Raw genomic sequence first — 17,925 nt, 5'->3', positions numbered from 1 at the left:
TAAATGAAGCAAATGCTAGCTGCCTTCTCGTGGAATGTACCTGCTTTCCCCGATACATTAGTGCTAGATAACGTCTCCTCTGTATCCATTTCCCTGAGCACAGAAGACCAGAATTGTACCCACAGTTCTAGATAAAATGCAGAAAAAAATAATAGGGATATCTAAAATGGCATGAATGTTTCCTTGTCTGCCTTGTCTGCCCTGTTCCTGTCTGTCTGTCCCATTGTACCTAGATAGATACATTTTTGGTTCGCACTTGCCATTTTTACAGCCACAGTAATTAAACAGCTTACAGTTAATCCTATGCTTGACTTCTTTCTATATAGAACACAATATATAATTATAATTTGTATAATAACACAACATTCATATTTATTACTTCTTTTACTATTATACCTTGTAGTTAAATTTATTTCATGCCAGAGAACGTCAATGAGTGCTTCACCCAGTATACATTTCAACACCGACAGGCATGTTTAGTTCAGAATTGTTGTTTAGATGTTTCTCTGGGTGGCTAAACCGAAATCTTTTTCATGACACAAAAAATCTGCCCATGTTATTCACTTTTTTCTGGTTCTTTACAATAGCTCACAGTGATTCATAAATCCCTCGTAACAAGTGCAATACCATTAAACCTACACACCTCAAGTTCTTCAAACATATTAAAAGGTCATTTCAAAAATGAAGCAAGTCTGCTGACTTCTTTGTTGCTCAACTATCCACAGATAAAATCTCTCACAAGCTTATAAAAAGTGTGAAAAAATGAAAAATCTAATAAACACCAAGGTCTATTCCTACAACAGAGAAGAATGAAGTAATATTATTCCGAGGTAAACTGACAAAGAAAAAGCTCTTGGAAAAAAGTAAGTAGATGACACATGTTTTAGACTGCTTTGAAGACAGAGGCCAATATCCCATGGATTTTGCTAGAACAAGGATTATGAAGCACAGGTCAAGTTATTCTGAACATATTTGCTGTCTTCTCCGATACGACAACAGCAAGGAATAATTCCAGTAACTAAATGTGACTGCCTTTAAACCACTGAGAAAAATGAGCCTTACTTTCTCTGACTACATCCCAAGACCCATATTCACATACATTGTTCCAAAGTGAAAGACTTCAGTCAGTGGCAAATCAATATAGCGATATCTAAAAGATACGTTGTTTTGATATTGGGTAAGAAATTGCTTTCTAATTTGTTGCAGTGAATAAACAAAGCACTGGTAGGCATGAAACGAAATCTGTCTGCTTCACTGACCTTGCAGCTGGCGTCCTTTGTATAAATCCTTTGTTTTAGCTGGGTGAGCTCTGGCACCGTTATCACACTTGGGTTGTTCATACCTAAAGAACAAAAAGGGAGAGAATAAAACCAGCCAAGGTCAATTCCACCGAGAAATAATTTATTTCCAATTCTGTAGTCCAAATGATATTTGTACCTCCTTTTATTCAGGGAATAACCTTGCTTTTCATTCAGAACGGGCAATGCAAATTTATCTGCCTATTTTCCACTTGCCTCAAAGAAGACAGGGCATCTTTACTCTCCTGGGGTTGATAGCAAACTAAAAAAATATCATCTATTCCCAAGCCCATTCTACAGGGTGGAAAACTGAGGAAGGAGAAACTGTGGGAACTTGCTATAAAGTAATACATAATAAAAAAAATTTTGAAAAAACACCAAAAAACCACAACACCAAACCCAAAGTCAGGCTCTCCTCCTACCTACTACTTCAAAAAGGCATAAACAATATGACAAACTGACATTTTGACACACTATTCATGTTGGGAAACATCAGAGAAGCAATTTCAAAATCACAGCAAGGCAGGTATTGTAGTTAGTTACTATTGCAGCTCTTAAGCCATGTGCTACTGTATCCTCTCCAAAAAAAACCAAAAAAAAGTTAGTTTAAGTTAGTTTAGATCAGAAACCATGAGCAGCTAACATTCTGAACAAGAGTGAAGAACTAATAGGGTTTTCCAGAAGGAAGGGAACTGGGCTGGAACAGCTTGAAATGGATTGTGGAAAAGACTGAATCAAAGAATCCCAGCATGGCAGGGGTTGGAAGGAACCTCTGTGGGTCACCCAGCCCAATCCCCTGCCGAAGCAGGGTCACCCACAGCAGGCTGCACAGGACCGCGTCCAGGCGGGGTTTCCATATCTCCAAAGAAGGAAAATCCACAACCTCTCTGGGCAACCTGCTCCAGAATCTCCATCTGCTACCTGAATATTCCGGTTTCTCTATGCTTTTGGAGTTTATTTAAAGTCACTCTATTAGTCCAGCTGGTAACAAGACACTAGGTGCTATTCGTACTTCCAACAAACATCGCCTTATACGACACCGCTAGCAATATCTTTTATGCAGGACTGGGAGGCATGGGAGCATCTGCTGCTGAACTTCCTTTTTCCTTCTGTCCCACTGTCAATGGTGGTGGTTTTTCACTCAGTTTGACAGAATCTCTTTCTGAGAAATTACACTTTCTCATTCTCCTAAAGCAGCTTGAAGCTGCAGAATTCAGCATGCAGCATTTCAGAAAAAGTTTCAATTCTCAGTCAAACACACTTAGTAGTTTGACTATTCTAAGTTTCCCAAAATGACATTCACCCAGTGGCATACTAAAATGACTAATTAAAATACACTAATCCAAATTTTTGGAACAAAATATTCTTTTTAAAAGCATGAAATGGTGGTTACATCCTGGATCTAGGCCAGATTGACCCTAAGTATTCTGATCTTAATTATCAGGCAGAATGAAAAAAATACATATATATATTATTTTTCCTTTGAGTGCTTAACTTATTTCTACATCATCTGATGAAACTGCCCGCTGGCCCATCAAATCGTGGCTGCTGCAAGAAGTTACAGTGTTGTTTTCATGGGCATGGGAGAGCTACATTCACGTTTTTTTTTCCTAAAGAACGGCAGGAATAGAAGCTGCTTTGATAGCATGGGTTGGATTCAGACGCCTGATGGATGACCACTTCAATCAGCCAAGAAAAGAGTGAAAGGGAAATCTCTGAGCAATAATCGCTAATGCAGTATCTGGCAACCAGCCTGGTCCCCGATTCATCTGATACCTGACTGCATTCCCCTCGTCCTCTTCCATTACTGTTACTGCTCTGTGCCTACACTTTCCTTTTTGGCCTCTACTCTTCTACCTTTTTGGCTTATATTTTTGTTAAATACACATGTAGTTCATTGTATACAAACTAGATCTATCAAAGCCCAATAGGTGTTAAAATGCTTCAATGTGAAAAGCCTACATTTAACTCTTTAAAGCAACTGGAGAAAGAAATGAAGCATTAGAAATTTGCCATATGGGAAGAGCCAGGCTAAGAGCTGATAAGCAGAACACACTTGCCTCAGTTTTCATGGGGAAGGAGTGGGAAAGGGATAGCATGTCAGAATGGAGCACTGTCAGGTTAAAAATAATGTAGTCCAAAGACATCCCAAGTTACTCTGTTGAATTTCAGAGGGAAAAAAATCCCTAGCAGTGAATGCATATCTAGAATCTGTAAGGGCTTATGAAGGCTGCTTTACACTTCTGAGCAGCTTGCTGGGAAGCCCTGAGATTTACTGAGGTGTAGAAAGCAGCAGAGGATGGAGGCTTTCACAGAGTTGCTACGGTGTGGGCAGCCTCATGAAGGAGCTAATTTATTTTAAGTTTAGAGAATCTTGTGCAAGTGGATTGGGGATTACTTCGCCCATGATTCTAGCTGCTAAAAAATGGCATGTGAGAACACAGGGACCTGCTGAGCAAAAAGGCTGGAGGTCACGCTGTGACGTCCAAGAGGCATTGGAAGCCAGCTGGTGAAGACTATATGGATAGACTTTTGGGGGAATGGTTGTCTGTACCCTTTAAATGCATTACCTCCTTTTAGTCAAATGCATGTTTCCTCTAGGCTTTCATAAAAGCCAGCTTTATACCACAACTTCACCTATTTCTTGTGAGTTTTACTGTCCTGAATGTCCTAGAGTGGTTCTTCATTTGCATATCTTTTTTTTAACTTTAGAACAAGATCTTTTTATTCTGGAATACCTTCAATAACAAATTATTTATCTTTTTTTTCAGACGACAGGATATTAGAAGGTGAATGAGCATTAATAACTTCCCTTCATTTGGGGGGTTTAATTTAACAAAACTGCTATTTATTGTGGTATTCAAAGCCTGATAATATGACAAATGCCATCCTCTTGAATGTATTCAAAACAAACAACATGCAAAAGGCTAAGATGTCCTGGCAACAGCTTCCCAGGTCTGTCTATGCTTTCACGGCTGTCCCCTAGTGATTCGACCCCGAGTTGCAGAACTGAGATTCCAGGAGCAATGCATCCATCTTACTACCAGAAGTACTAACGCTATCAGTTCCTGCAGTAGAGTTTTAACAGCTACTCTTCTAATTTGTATTTTGCAGTGGAAAGCTGGAAGATAGCAAACACCACTTTGCATGAGTCCCTGGTTCTTTAAACTATTTCTCATCATATTCTGATCCCCCTTTATTTCCCTCTGCTACAGAAAAAAAATTAGTTTTATCATTATAGAAAAAAAAAATAATCAAGGAATAATTAATGGGATTCCAGCCCACCTAAATCTTTCCCAGAAACGATGTCTAGACATTTCTTTTAAACTCCAGGCAGTCATCCCACCTGCTTGTTTACCAGGACTGTAGATTCCTAAATACACCAGTCATTCTTTATTTAGGATGAAACTCCTAGAATTGAGTATTCTACTTACTCATCTGTGCTCACAAATGTCCTCTCCAGGGATATTACTAAATATTACTTCCTCAGAGCTCCACTGAGGACTGTCTGTAAGCCCAGCAAAGCTGAGCACATTAGTAACAGCCAAGACAACAGCAGTGGATCTTTTGAGTATTGGTCATCAGGCAGAGCACACACCAAGCAAAAGGAAGATTTGTGTCTAAGCCATATGCAGAAAATGATTGAACCTAATTTGCCAGCATTCCAACTTCAGAGTCATGCAGCACACTGAGAGACCTCCCTGCCACCTCTCGTCCCACAGCTGAGTGACTGTGTAGTTGCCAAGCACAAAAAGCCAGCAGACAAAACAGGAAAAAAAGAAGATGGAGACTGCTTCTAGATCCACAGGTGACTCATCAAGGGGTTGGGAAGACCTAGAATTCCAGTTGGTATTCCACGTAGAATCAGCCTGGAGAAGAGAAGGCTCCAGAGTGACCTTAGAGCCGCTGCCAGTGCCTGGAGGGGCCGACAGGAAGGATGGAGAGGGGCTTTTCACAAGGGGATGTAGTGATAGGACAAGGGGGAATGGCTGTAAACTAAAAGAGGGTAGATTTAGGTTAGATAGTAGGAAGAAATTCTTCCCCATGAGGATGGTGAAACACTGGTCCAGGTTGCCCAGAGAAGCTGTGGCTGCCCCCTTCATGGCAGGGTTCAAGGCCAGGTTGGATGGAGCTCTGAGCAACCTGGTCCAGTGGAAGATGTCCCTGCTCATGGCAGGGGTTGGAACCAGATGATCTTTAAGGTCCCTTCCAACCCAAAGCATTCTATGATTCTATGATTCTATAACAGTAGAAGCCAACATCACACACACACTCTGCATGCACACGACACATATGAACAGGAGAGTAAGCTGGTTGATTTTCAGGGATCGCCATCACCACCTTCAGTTTCGTGAATGGTTCATCCTGATGTGCAGGATGTGGCAAGAAACCTGCACAGATGAACAAGGAGCACCTAACAAAATTCAGATTTAAAAAGGAAGCATACAAAGAGTGAAAACAGGTTCGGGCAGTACAGGAGGAATATACAGACACCGTGCAAATATGCAGGGATGGGGTTTGGAAAGTCAAAGCCCCCTGGACCTAAATCTGGGAAGGGGCATGAAGGACTTCCTACACGCCCATCAACAGCAAAAAGAAGACTAGGGAAATGTGAGACAGCTGCTGGGTGGGACAAGTGACCTTTTGACAAAGGGCATAGAGAAGGCAGAAGTACTCAACGACGCCTTCTCCTTGGTCTTTACTTGTCAGACCAGCCTTCAGGAATCCCAGGACCCTGAGACCAGTAGTAAAGTCTAGAGCAAGGAAGACTTACCCTCGATGGAGCAGGACCAATTCAGGGATTGTTTGAACAAATTGGACATACACAAATCCATGGGACCAAATGGAATGCACCCACAAGTGCTGAGGGAGCTGGCTGATGTCGTTGTGAGGCCACTCCCAATTACATTTGAAAGACCACAGTGACTATTTTGTTTTGTCATTCTATGGATCTCAACTTGTCAGGAACAGCAGTTCAAGAGTAACTTTAAGTCATGCTCACTTCAGTTGGTCCTGTAATTGGCATGGTCTAGACTATGGTGTAAACAGCTATCAGTAAATGAGCACTTGAAGAGTATGTGAAAAACACTCCCCAGTAATACAATACTTTACAGCGAGTGGCTTCTAATGTTTTCTCACAAACCTTATGCAAATGATAAAATGATTTTTGCTTAAGCTTGAAACAATTTATGATTGCATCAAGATACCCATGCTGCCCGCCAGCTTTATATGAGCTTCTATAGCTTTCCTTCAAGGGCCTAACCTCAATAACCAGCCTAAATAACATCCTTTGGAACCTGATACTTGCCTTGCCTACATCTGCCCCATGTGGCTCACAACACTTTACCATGTATCTGACTCAGCTGAGATGACTGAACTTCAAGCTTCTATTAATAACACACTAAAACGATATTTCCTCTCTATGGGTTCCCAAGCAGTTGTTCCATCAAAGCCAGTCACATGAAATCATTGAGGAGGTTGCTGAAAAATAACTGAACATTTCTGAGGTTGGACGTGGGTTTTGTCATCAACCTTCTTGCTTGGTTCTTCTATATTCAGGCTAAGGAGTGTGAGGTTTCCTCTGGGTTTATTCATGATCTGCTCCAAGCCTTGGCTTCCCAGCAAAGAACAGAAGCAAAAAAGAGGACTAGGGGAGAAAACTGCCTATGACATTGCAGTGAAAGAGTCTGTGGCTATCTGGCCTCAATGTTACATGTCTCTTGGAAATATTTCACTTTGTAGTGGAAGAAACCTATATGATGTAATTCCAACAGCAATAGAAATCTATGCGCTAGTAAGTGCACACTAAGGCATCCTCTTACTGCAGCTTTTGAGCACTGGATGTATATTCCCTTACCTGGTTGATGTACCAGGGATGGGACGTCCCGTATCCACCAGGACACACCAGCAGTAGCCCGTGGAAGGATGGCACTGCACGGGTTTGTAGAGGCCACCCTGAGCACACTCTGGAATGAACACGTTGTCTTTCTGGGGCTGCTTAGCTTCCTCCAGGGCTGACTGAAGCTCTTGATCACATGAGGATGCTTTTGGGAGGAAAAAAAAATACTGAAGCTATATAGAAAGGACCTACTAGATTTATCAAACAGTTTTTATATCTTTCTTTGATTGCATACAAGGATTGTATTTGACGAGGTTTGCTACGGTTCAAACAGCAGCTACGTGGGTTTATGCTGTATACTGTTAGGAACTTTAGTTTCCTTTTCGTGCAGCCGCTTCATAACACAGTCCTAATAATATCTTGACACCCCGTTTCCTATACTAGATATAATCTATGGATAAGCACATAATTTCTCTGCCACCTTAAATCCTCACAGAATCACAGAATGGTCAGGGTTGGAAAGGTCCTCTGAGGATCCCCCAGTCCAACTCCCTGCCGAAGCAGGGTGACCCAGAGCAGGCTGCACAGGACCTTATCCAGGTGGGTCTTGAATATCTCCAGAGAAGGAGACTCCACAATCTCCCTGGGCAACCTGTTCCAGGGCTCTGTCACCCTCAGAGGGAAGAAGTTCCTCTGCTTCAGTTTGTGCCTGTTGCCCCTTGTCTTGTCGCTGGGCACCACTGAAAATCCTCACCACTCCATAGTCCCTAAACTACTGATTATTTTCAGATGGAACAGTAAAAATCAAACTTCTTATCATTCCTTATATAAATAATTCATCTAGAAAATCATTTAGATGATTCTAAATATTCTGCTCTTTCTTTCCAGTTTTGGAGCAACATGTTAATACAGTGAAAATTCTTCCATCTCATTTTCTAGCGATTCTGGTATTGGCGATGTATCTGTTGCTCTGGAGGCTGAAGACACACAAGAAAAAGTAATACATTTTTATGTGTGCATTAACAATAGTCCCAGGTCTCTTCTGGCTGTGAGAAAAGCTTACATGTACACACACTCCCAGCCTTTGTGTGAACCTATGAACCAAGGGGCAAGGAGCAGAAACCACAGGGCTTGAGAATGCCAGTCAGTTCACACCAATCAGTAAAAAACCAGCTCTGCTGAGCATTTTTGATCACTACTAGATTGCTAGATGTGGCGCTGCAGAGGCAATAAATGAGACAGACTATTTACTGAACCCATTACTTCTCCAGAAACTTTAAAGTCAGTGTCCGATCTTGTGAAATTTAAATGGTCAATAAACCAGGTTCTGTATAATTCCCAAATTAATCCAGTGAACAAAAATTAAATATTTGAAAAACAAGAATGTTAAGCACTCTATAAACATACAAATTACTGACAGGAAAATTTCAAGCTACTAGAATTTCAATCAATAAAATATTATTTTCAGTTAAAGAAAAGTTGTTTTAACATTACAGAAAAAAGTCTGTGGGTAATACTTGCTTCTCTTTCAAGTCAGTTGAAGACTAGTGACACACTTCTCTGAATCTCTAGCAGGATTTACTTCTTGATTTTTCACATTTCAACCCACAGCAGAACAAGCTGAAACTTGACCAGATTTTCTAGCACATTTGTAATGAGTTTCAGCTTCAGCCTAATCTCATTTACTCTTATCCACTGAGTTCAGAAAACGCTTTTCAAATTGTAGGCAAAAACTGACAGAAAGTCAGGAGTCATGTCCAGAACACGCCTGCTCCTTGCCAGCTTCTTGCAAATGCAGATGACCCGAATCAGTAAGACTCCTGCCGCAGAGGAGAAGGTGGCAAGAAGTTAAATGCCTTCACATTTGTAACGACACGCGATGCCATCTATGCATTGGCCCGGTTTCCAAAAGAGTGCTTTTTGTTCCAATCCATATAAAAGTTATGAACTAGATTGCAAGCCACGGAGGGTTTTTTCAGTTCTTTGGTTGGTTTACTTTTTGGGCCTCTTTTCTTTCATACGGTATTTGAGCAGGACAGCTAGATAAAGTCATTGATTTTGCATGTTTTTGTCTAGGTCTACCCACTGACCTAATCGGAGGTTGAACAGCTCTCAAAGTGTCAGTGTTTAGATAATAGACAGTACTTAGAGAATCAGTGTCGTGAGGACAGAAAGGCTCCTTTAAAAAAAAAGGGAAATGGCTAATTATTTGCATGTTAAAAACTTCACAGAAATAGTTATGGTTTAACAAATTAGAAATCTGTCACCAACACTCTCTTAGAATAGCCAAAATAAACCTTTCCCTCAGTGAATCTGGATTATGACAGTTATCAAGTTACAAGGTGCGACAGCCCTGGGAAACTCTTAGCGAAGTCGTTCACTTTTTCTGTTTTGCGTATAACCAAGCAAAAAGGAGCAAACGGGGTGAAGCAGCTGCAGTGAGCAGAGGAAATCACTCCTCCTCTTTAAACTCCACTAAATTCTTTTCTCTCTCATACTGATAAACCTTGGGACCATTCCATCAGCTACTGTGACCTCCTCTCATTTCACATCCTTGTAACTAGCAACACAATCTGGCAGATGTGCGGGAATTATTCTCTCTCGCAAACCCAGAGGAGCGATACGTTTTCCTGCTCTCAGCTTTGTTTAGAAAATACATTGGCGTACAGAAACTACACAGCCAGGTCATCCAGACAGACAAAATATAGCAGCACGGAGAGGGTGCAATGGAGAATTCCCAGCGCAGAAGCAGACATGGACTGTTTCAGCTCCAAGCATAAGCTGCACCACCTAATTTCTGGGAAGATCTAATTTCCACTGACAGAAACAACCAGCAAAGGACTGCACTGCTGAGCCAAAACCACTGGATTCATGGGCCCGCGCTGTCACCTGTGGTGTGGTGATCTAGGAGCGGGTGTCACAGACCCAGATGGATGCTCTTTACTCTCCAGATTGACTTGCCAAGGCAAGGTTTTCTACAAGCTGCTGCTCAAGCTAGAAATTTGTCTCTTTTGCACTAAGTCAGGATTTTTCTGGTCCTTTTTCTGCCTTATCTCTGGTTTTAAGTCTCAGAGGTACAGAAAAGAGGGATTAAAATTTGGGATTAAAATTATAGAAAATTAGGGGAGACGTGTCAAAGGAGGATTGCAAATGTGGCTTATGGCTTTAGAAGGGACAGGCAGAAGACTGGTGGAACTTCATATTGCAAGTGAGACTGGAAACAGGACTGCTAGTAACAGTAATCAAAGGAAGGTTTAAAGATAAAAAGGAATGTTTTTAATGGCTGAAGTCTATGAGAAATAGACAAAAAAGCAGGATTCACACCAAACACCAAGGTAAATGTCTTGCAACTGGGAGGACTCTAGCGATGAAAAGTCTGCCTTTGAAGAGCAGCATCAGCACAGGCATTCAGGATAAAAAAACATATATAAAAGAAACTATGGTGTTTTCAGGAAGGACTTTCCCTTTCTTGGAACCTTTCATTTTTCACTCTTCCCCTATGGATGGGAAATTGTAACAAAAAGAAGAATTTATCATTAGTCCTAAATTAGTTGTCAGATAAAATGTAGAATATTTTCAACAAATTGGAAAAAATATAAATTAGTGTGATGGAGACTATGTCTGTCAGCTCTCTATGTACCAAATGACTGAGCCTTATTACAAATCTGCTGAACCCAGTTCATTCATTTTATTCACCAAAAATGCAGAATAGTTTATCATTTTCCTCCCTTACACAATGGCTAATGAGCTTCAGGTCAGGTATCAGGCAATCTGCTTAATGACTGCCCAAGTAATTTCTGCAGAGACAAATGCTTTTGTACGCTTTTGACACGACCATTTGTGCGACCATGACTGCTCCCCTGTTTGTTCTCCACACTAGAACACCGTTACAGAATCACAGAATCACAGAACGGTCGGGGTTGGAAGGGCCCTCTGGGGATCCCCCAGCCCAACCCCCTGCCAAAGCAGGGTGACCCAGAGCAGGCTGCACAGGACCATGTCCAGGCGGGGCTGGAATATCTCCAGAGAAGGAGACTCCACAGCCCCTCTGGGCAGCCTGGGCCAGGGCTCCGTCACCCTCAGAGGGAAGAAGTTCTTCCTCGTGTTCAGCTGGAACTTCCTCTGCTTCAGTTTGTGCCCGTTGCCCCTTGTCCTGTCGCTGGGCACTACTGAAAAGAGTTTGGCTCCATCCTCCTGACACCCACCCTTCAGATATTTGTAAGCATATATTAGGTCCCCTCGCAGCCTTCTCTTCTCCAGGCTGAACAAGCCCAGCTCCCTCAGCCTCTCCTCGTAGGAGAGATGCTCCCGTCCCCTCACCATCCTCGTAGCCCTCCGCTGGTTCCTACATAAAGTAAAAGAAAACTGCTCTAAAGTGCTCAGTATTCTGCCTGGTTTTCCCAGAACCAGAATATTAGTCCTCTGCATAATTTCCTCTCTGAGGGGAACCATTCATTCCCTTTCAAACTTTTCTTTCAATTACTTCCAAGAGGAGTAGTGGAAAGATGCAACCGCAGCCCTGTGATGACCAAGAGCTCTTATCACAGAGCTACCATACCGCTGCAACTAACTGCCTCTGTAACGTCAGAAGAGCCATGGGCACCAAACGTTCATTCGCCAGGAGATCCAGTGATAAATGTCATTAATTCAGAAAATGCCTGACAGTTTGTCCAAACAATCTGACAACAACCATGATCTGGAACCGTAACAGATGGATGCCAGAAGTTCATAAAATGAACAGTATGGACAAAGATCTATGCCACAATAAAAGTAGGATAAATACCTTCATCATTCAAATGTATCAAACTTTCTGTGGAATGTGTTACTACGATAACATTCCTTCGGGGAAGAGAAAAGCACGGGCACTCCAGCTTCTTCTTTTCAGGGAACATGTTTACACTGCTGTTACTTCACTTAGTTCCTTCACTTCTGTCTCACTGGTAAAAAAGGGATGCTTGTCCAAGCATCTTATTTGAATAAAATCATTAGACAAGCTGAAAAATCCTTTACACATAGTGTACCATGTTAGGCAGCCACACTGTACATCAGCTGCGATCCTTAATTTCAGGTTGATGAACCTTCCTGCAGTTTCTACCCAAAACTGTGCTTTGTTCCAGGTTCATAAGCATTAGTGATTCAACGCACAAATTTCAATCGTGTAAGGAAATATACCTTTTGGCCCAGTTTTACAAGAGCCTTTGTACCAGCCAATGACCAGCTACTTACTCCTCAAAAGGAATTTTTGAATGAGGAAGTAAAACTCTTGCTCACCTCTAAGACTGAGACTAAAAAACTGCTTTAAATGTAAGGTATGTTGCTCTCCCTAATCATACTGTTACTTCATTTCTTTCCTTTTTACTGTAAATGTTAGTTAGTAAATATACTTTTCCTGGTCTTGTTCAAGATGCCTTCATAGTCCATTACAAACAAACAATTGACATGCTGCATCTGCTGTCAATGAGAATGATACTCCAGCTAATGACAAAATCTGTGGACAAGTTTCCTGTTTTGTATAAAATCTTCAGGCAATTCTTGTTGCCAATTATCCATATGAAAACTGTCTGGATTTCAATGAATCAGGTTAGCTTACATGAAACACCTCAATAGTAGTAGGATATAACACTACAAACCTTATTTATTAAAGACTCTATATATTCATCTCTGATGGGTTACAGAAACTGTTAACTAATGTTTACTAGGGGATGTCCTACAGGAGAAAAGAGGTGGCTTTCCTAGAAAAATCATCCTGGACAAACTACATGACTGTGCAATGTCTGTAGTACATCTAAAACATCGAGCATCGTATTATGTAAGTTCTGATAATCATCTTGTTAGTCTCGTAACAGGAGATGTTTTAGCCCCTCGTTTCAGAAATTCTGGCAGTAGTTGTGCTGTGTCTTATCACAGCTTCTCCCAACATATGGAATTTCATGATTACAAATAATTTTGATTTTCTTTTTTTGCTTAAATGTAAATCACTGTATTTATGTCTAAATTTCAGTGTTCTGCAGAAACAAGTTGCCAAATCTGCAGAAAACCACAAAGGTGTCTGTACATTGCTTCATCAATTCCTGCCACTATACAAACATTTCCTTCCAGTTTCCTTAACCCCACAATGTGAATATCATAAGCAGCAGCCATTCCAAGAAATTCTCTTTTCATTTGGTTCCTTCTCCCTCCTTTTCCCATTACCATAATGGGCCTTCAAAGGACAGTTTAGACAGCCTGGCTTACAGGGTAAAGGGATCTTTTATTAGGGCTTGAAGCTCAATGCCCTCTATAGAAAGCAAGTAAAAGGAAACCTGTGAACAAAGATACTCCGAAAAGTGATACACATGCTCTGGAGGGGTGCAGTGTAACATTAGACAGTTCATATTGCAGTTCTCCCATGTTTCTGAGAGGATATACAGACAGAATATAGTCATGTCCAAATTTCAGTATACAGAGACTTAAATTTAGGCTAATCAAAATGTTATGCAAATCATCTGTCTGTCCTAGTTAATTAAGCCTAATTTAGGCACCCTTTTAGAACACTTCAAATATTGATTTACCAAGTTCTAGTAAGGTTCTTTCAAACCATAATAATTATGACGGATAAATAGTCATCCTATTGACATCCGTGCAACCCTCCAACAAATTCACATCTCACGGGGATAAGAACTTGATCCATTTTCTTAGGATGAACCCTCCTTGAACCAGTGAAGTTAACAGGCCCGGAGGACAATGATTACAATGTGTTTTTCTATTTTCAACTAGTTTTCATAGTCTTCAGATTTCATGGAATGGATTTCCACTTACACTACACCAAATTGTATTTCCACATATGACCAAAATGTTCACTTTAGAAAGGCAGTGGGAAGTGGGATAATTTCTGTTCAAGTTATGCTCTCCCTGCAGAGGAATTTGCATTGACTGGATGGCAAAATGATCCATTACAGCAGTGATCCTGTTATTCCTAACTCCAGCAAACATGTGTTTTCAAGGTAAACTAGCATGTTCTTTACCTGTAGTTGACCAGTTGACCAGTTTCATCACCCAGAATCCATCATATCTGTACCTGCTATAAACACAGCTAATACAAATGACAAAAATTCCCTAAATTACTTTGTTCTAGTGAAGGAGATGTGTAACTCCATGGCCTCATATTCCTTCAGGGTTCCTAGCTTTCATTTAGACCTTCTCTACCATGACAGGTTCCTTCTCTGAAAAGGTAGATGAAGTGGCATGGTGCGGTTTAAGATGCCAACTTCATACCCTTTATGCACACAAAGTTCGTTCCTCATTCCTCATGGCCAGGCTATGGGCATTTCACACCAATCTTTCTAAAGAAGATCTTTTCTTACAAGAATTTGTCTGTCTGCCCTTTCTTGACAATTTCAAATAAACTCGACTCTTAAAAGAAATCAAGTGCAGCTCAATGCGACAAAGAAATGCAGGAACTAATTTGCTCATTCTACTAGCTTCTTATAGAGACTATTCATTAACTTAAATCAAATGAAGAGTATTTACGTGGCCCAGTCTTCCCGCAGTAGAAATCCATGGAAAAATACCCAGTAAATTCAATGGACAATACATCAGGCCTCAGCTGAATATATTCATATACACGTATGTTTCTAGTTAAGCCTAATATTTGCTCATGAACCAAGTACTCATTGTAAGGAACAGGTAACATTAATAAACACTCCACCTTAGTCCCAACATCTAGATGGCAACCAAAACCTAAGACTGAATTACAGTATTAATACTCATCTGGCGCCACATGTTTTGATTTACATTAGGTTCAGATATGCATCAGCATGAGGGTTCTCAAGGCCTGGAGAAAGCTGGCAACATTCCAACCCATATTTTTTCTTGTTTGTGAAAACTTGTGGGAACCAAATATTTCAGGCCCCTAGTGTGCATTTGCAGAGTGCTCTCACTGTACAGCTGATCACTATTTCGCACTTTTGGAGCTTGGGTAAACGATTGTGGCTAAACACAAAGCTCATGGCTTCAACACAGCCCTGAAGATTAATTTATGTAATTTACTCCACTGAACAAAGCAGGATAAATCACAGACAGATGCTCTCATTTATTTATGTGCTTTCATATGCAAAGACACTGCAATACACAAGGAAGATCATCTGAAAATGCACTGAGCCGACCAAAACAAAGATCCAAAGCCCCCATTTAGCTTTACCTGAAAAGAACATGTTCACAGCCAATCTAATCCAATTGTATACACTAGGATTTTCTCAGCTCCCACCCTGGGTTTGAGTAGCCAAGTAGCACTGTGTCAAATTAAGATTTCTGGAATACACAAATCTGGTTCTACCAACAGGAAAAAGCTTGGGGGCCCATAAGACAAAGATCTGAGATGAAGATAGGATGACTTGCTCTAACCAAAACCCAAACCCACTTGTCTATTGGAATTATTAAAAGAGTTTCTAGTTTGGGGAAGGTTTTGCACATACTTCTGCAATTCTTTAATTTTCATAGAATTTGAAATACTAGGATTGCTGTGAGAAAGACTGTAACCACAAAACTGTAACAGAAAAAGAACTGTTTTGCCAAAAGTCCTGCTATTTTAGCCTTTTGTTTGTTTGTTTGTTGGTTAATTTGTTAAATTTTTAGCCCAACTTCTTCTTTAAAGAGATGAGCAATATTACGTAAGTATCCAAATTTCTCCTCTCACAGAATTATAACTTATTTAAATTACTCAGTTATTCCTTTATAATCCTTTTTCTCCTTCACTGATTTCTTACACTGCCATTGTACAGGTTAGCAGTGGTCAACCTAGCTACATGTTTTTAAACAAAATGCAATTCTATATCTTGCCATTCTTATTTAGATTGAATAAAACGGTAGAGTGAGATCTGTCCACTGACTTGATGAAAACTCACAGAGAAGCTAGTCTTCATTTATAAGTTTGACAGAGTCTGGCTCGAAATGTTAAGGTATCAGCATTTACTCCTGCTGTAGGTAAATGACTGAGAGACATGAAGTTGGTATACGACCCATTACAAATCTGCGTTATTTTAAAGATGCATTTCGTGTTAGAGCCAAAATTTACATCCTGAACATCCTGAGACAAATATTTATTATACCCTCTATGAAATGTGAGAGAGCAGAGACCCACGTGAGCGCATGTTTGTTAAATCAGTGTTAAAGCAGTGCGTGAAAGTGATAGCAAGCCTTTGCAAAGTGGATTCCATGAGCCAGACTTGATCCAAGGACTGTTTGCATCCTACCCCCTACAACAGATCTTTGAAGGCAACATTAACACAAATCAAAAATCCTTTTAAGCCAGCTGGTCAATCACGTGGCATCAGGCTTCATAAGGAGGTTGAAAAATCTTCTGGTCTTCTGAGGAGATGAGGTCACTCGTCCCCTTTTGCTCATTGAGTTGAGGACATTCATTCCATTACAAGTCTGAAGAGAGAATCACAGAATCATAGAATGGTTTGGGTTGGAAAGGACCTTAAAGATCATCTGGTTCCAATCGCCCTGCCATCAGCAGGGACATCTTCCACCAGACCAGGGTGCTCAGAGCTCCAACCTGGCCTTGAACACTGCCAGGGAGGGGGCAGCCACAGCTGTTCTGGGCAACCTGGGCCAATGTTTCACCACCCTCATGGGGAAGAATTCCTTCCTAATATCTCATCTAAATTTGCCCTCTTTTAGTTTACAGCCATTCCCCCTTTTCCTATCACTACACACCCTTGTGAAAAGTCCCTCTCTATCCTTCCTGTAGGCCCCTTCAGGTACTGGAATGCTGCTCTAAGGTTACCTGGAGCCTTCGCTTCTCCAGGCTGAACAGCCCCAGCTCCCTCAGCCTATCCTCATAGGAGAGGTGCTCCAGCCCTCTGATTATCCCTTTGTGGCCCTCCTCTGGACCCGGTGGATTATCATCTCCAGGTGCTCTTGCTTGACTTTGTCAACTTGGCTCCCCTAAAATGAGAGAGGATACTGCACAGAAGAACTGCCCCATCCTGCAAGGACACATCTGAAAGCAGTTATTTGCAAAGAGGGATGAAAACTGGTTTTCCTACAGAAGAGGAAACATCAGTTCCTATCATTGCTAGGTACGGTGGCCTCACCCTGCCGAAGCTGAGCAACACCATAGCTTTCAAACTGCAAAAACCACCAAACAAAAAAGTCACCGCCCAAAATTACAGCAAATGAAAATCACTAACTTTTTCCAAAGAGTGGCTAGCTGGCCAGTTTGCTAGAGCAATCTAAAGGCTCATTCATGAAACCAAATTGCGCAAAGCTACCATTCTTGCTTTATGAGTATACTGACCAGCAAATGTTAGTCTTCTGCCAGTGGAAAAATGTCTCATTTTTAAAGAAATATTTGACACGAAAATAAAGCTGGTTCACTTTTTCCACAGAGCTGTGAAAATGAAAGTCTTTGCCAGGTGAGCTGAGGGTAAGTGTTTGTTTGAATAACTCTACTGAAAATTACAAAACAAAATGTGCAAACCGGGGTGCTTAAATTCATACTTTGACACTTAAATAAGCCAGCCAGCTTAGAGGAATGTTTATCAACCCAGCGCTTCCCCTCAGCGAAACAGGAGTTGTTTCTGTTCACCATTTGGGAAACTGAGATGCTTCCATCAGTGCCTGGATATGACTGTGGATCTTGACCTTAGGCACCCAAGTAATTTCAATTTCAGAGGTGTACACTGGCATCTCTGGCTGCAGTCTGTGCCACCTTCCTGCCATTGGTCCACACTGCTAATGCTGCTGGCACCACGCGGTGTTTTCCAGCCTTATTGCTCAACTCCCGTCTGAAGTGGCTGCACT

General features: G+C 41.2%; 1 protein-coding gene across 3 annotated transcripts in view; it reads right to left on the bottom strand.

Annotated features, from left to right (window-relative positions):
* SMOC2 (SPARC related modular calcium binding 2) overlaps window positions 1–17,925 on the bottom strand; it is a 149,007-nt gene that overhangs the window by 36,642 nt on the left and 94,440 nt on the right. For all 3 annotated transcript variants that reach the window (XM_075411947.1, XM_075411937.1, XM_075411953.1), the window contains exons 8-9: window positions 7,156–7,342; window positions 1,260–1,342 (exon numbers count right to left, since the gene is read on the bottom strand). In XM_075411947.1, the coding sequence (XP_075268062.1) occupies window positions 1,260–1,342; window positions 7,156–7,342 (270 nt within the window). The remainder of the gene's footprint in view (window positions 1–1,259; window positions 1,343–7,155; window positions 7,343–17,925) is intronic.

Source organism: Opisthocomus hoazin, chromosome 2 (assembly GCF_030867145.1).
Source record: "Opisthocomus hoazin isolate bOpiHoa1 chromosome 2, bOpiHoa1.hap1, whole genome shotgun sequence".
Classification (NCBI taxonomy): domain Eukaryota; kingdom Metazoa; phylum Chordata; class Aves; order Opisthocomiformes; family Opisthocomidae; genus Opisthocomus; species Opisthocomus hoazin.
This window is presented reverse-complemented; position numbering and strand designations above follow the sequence as displayed.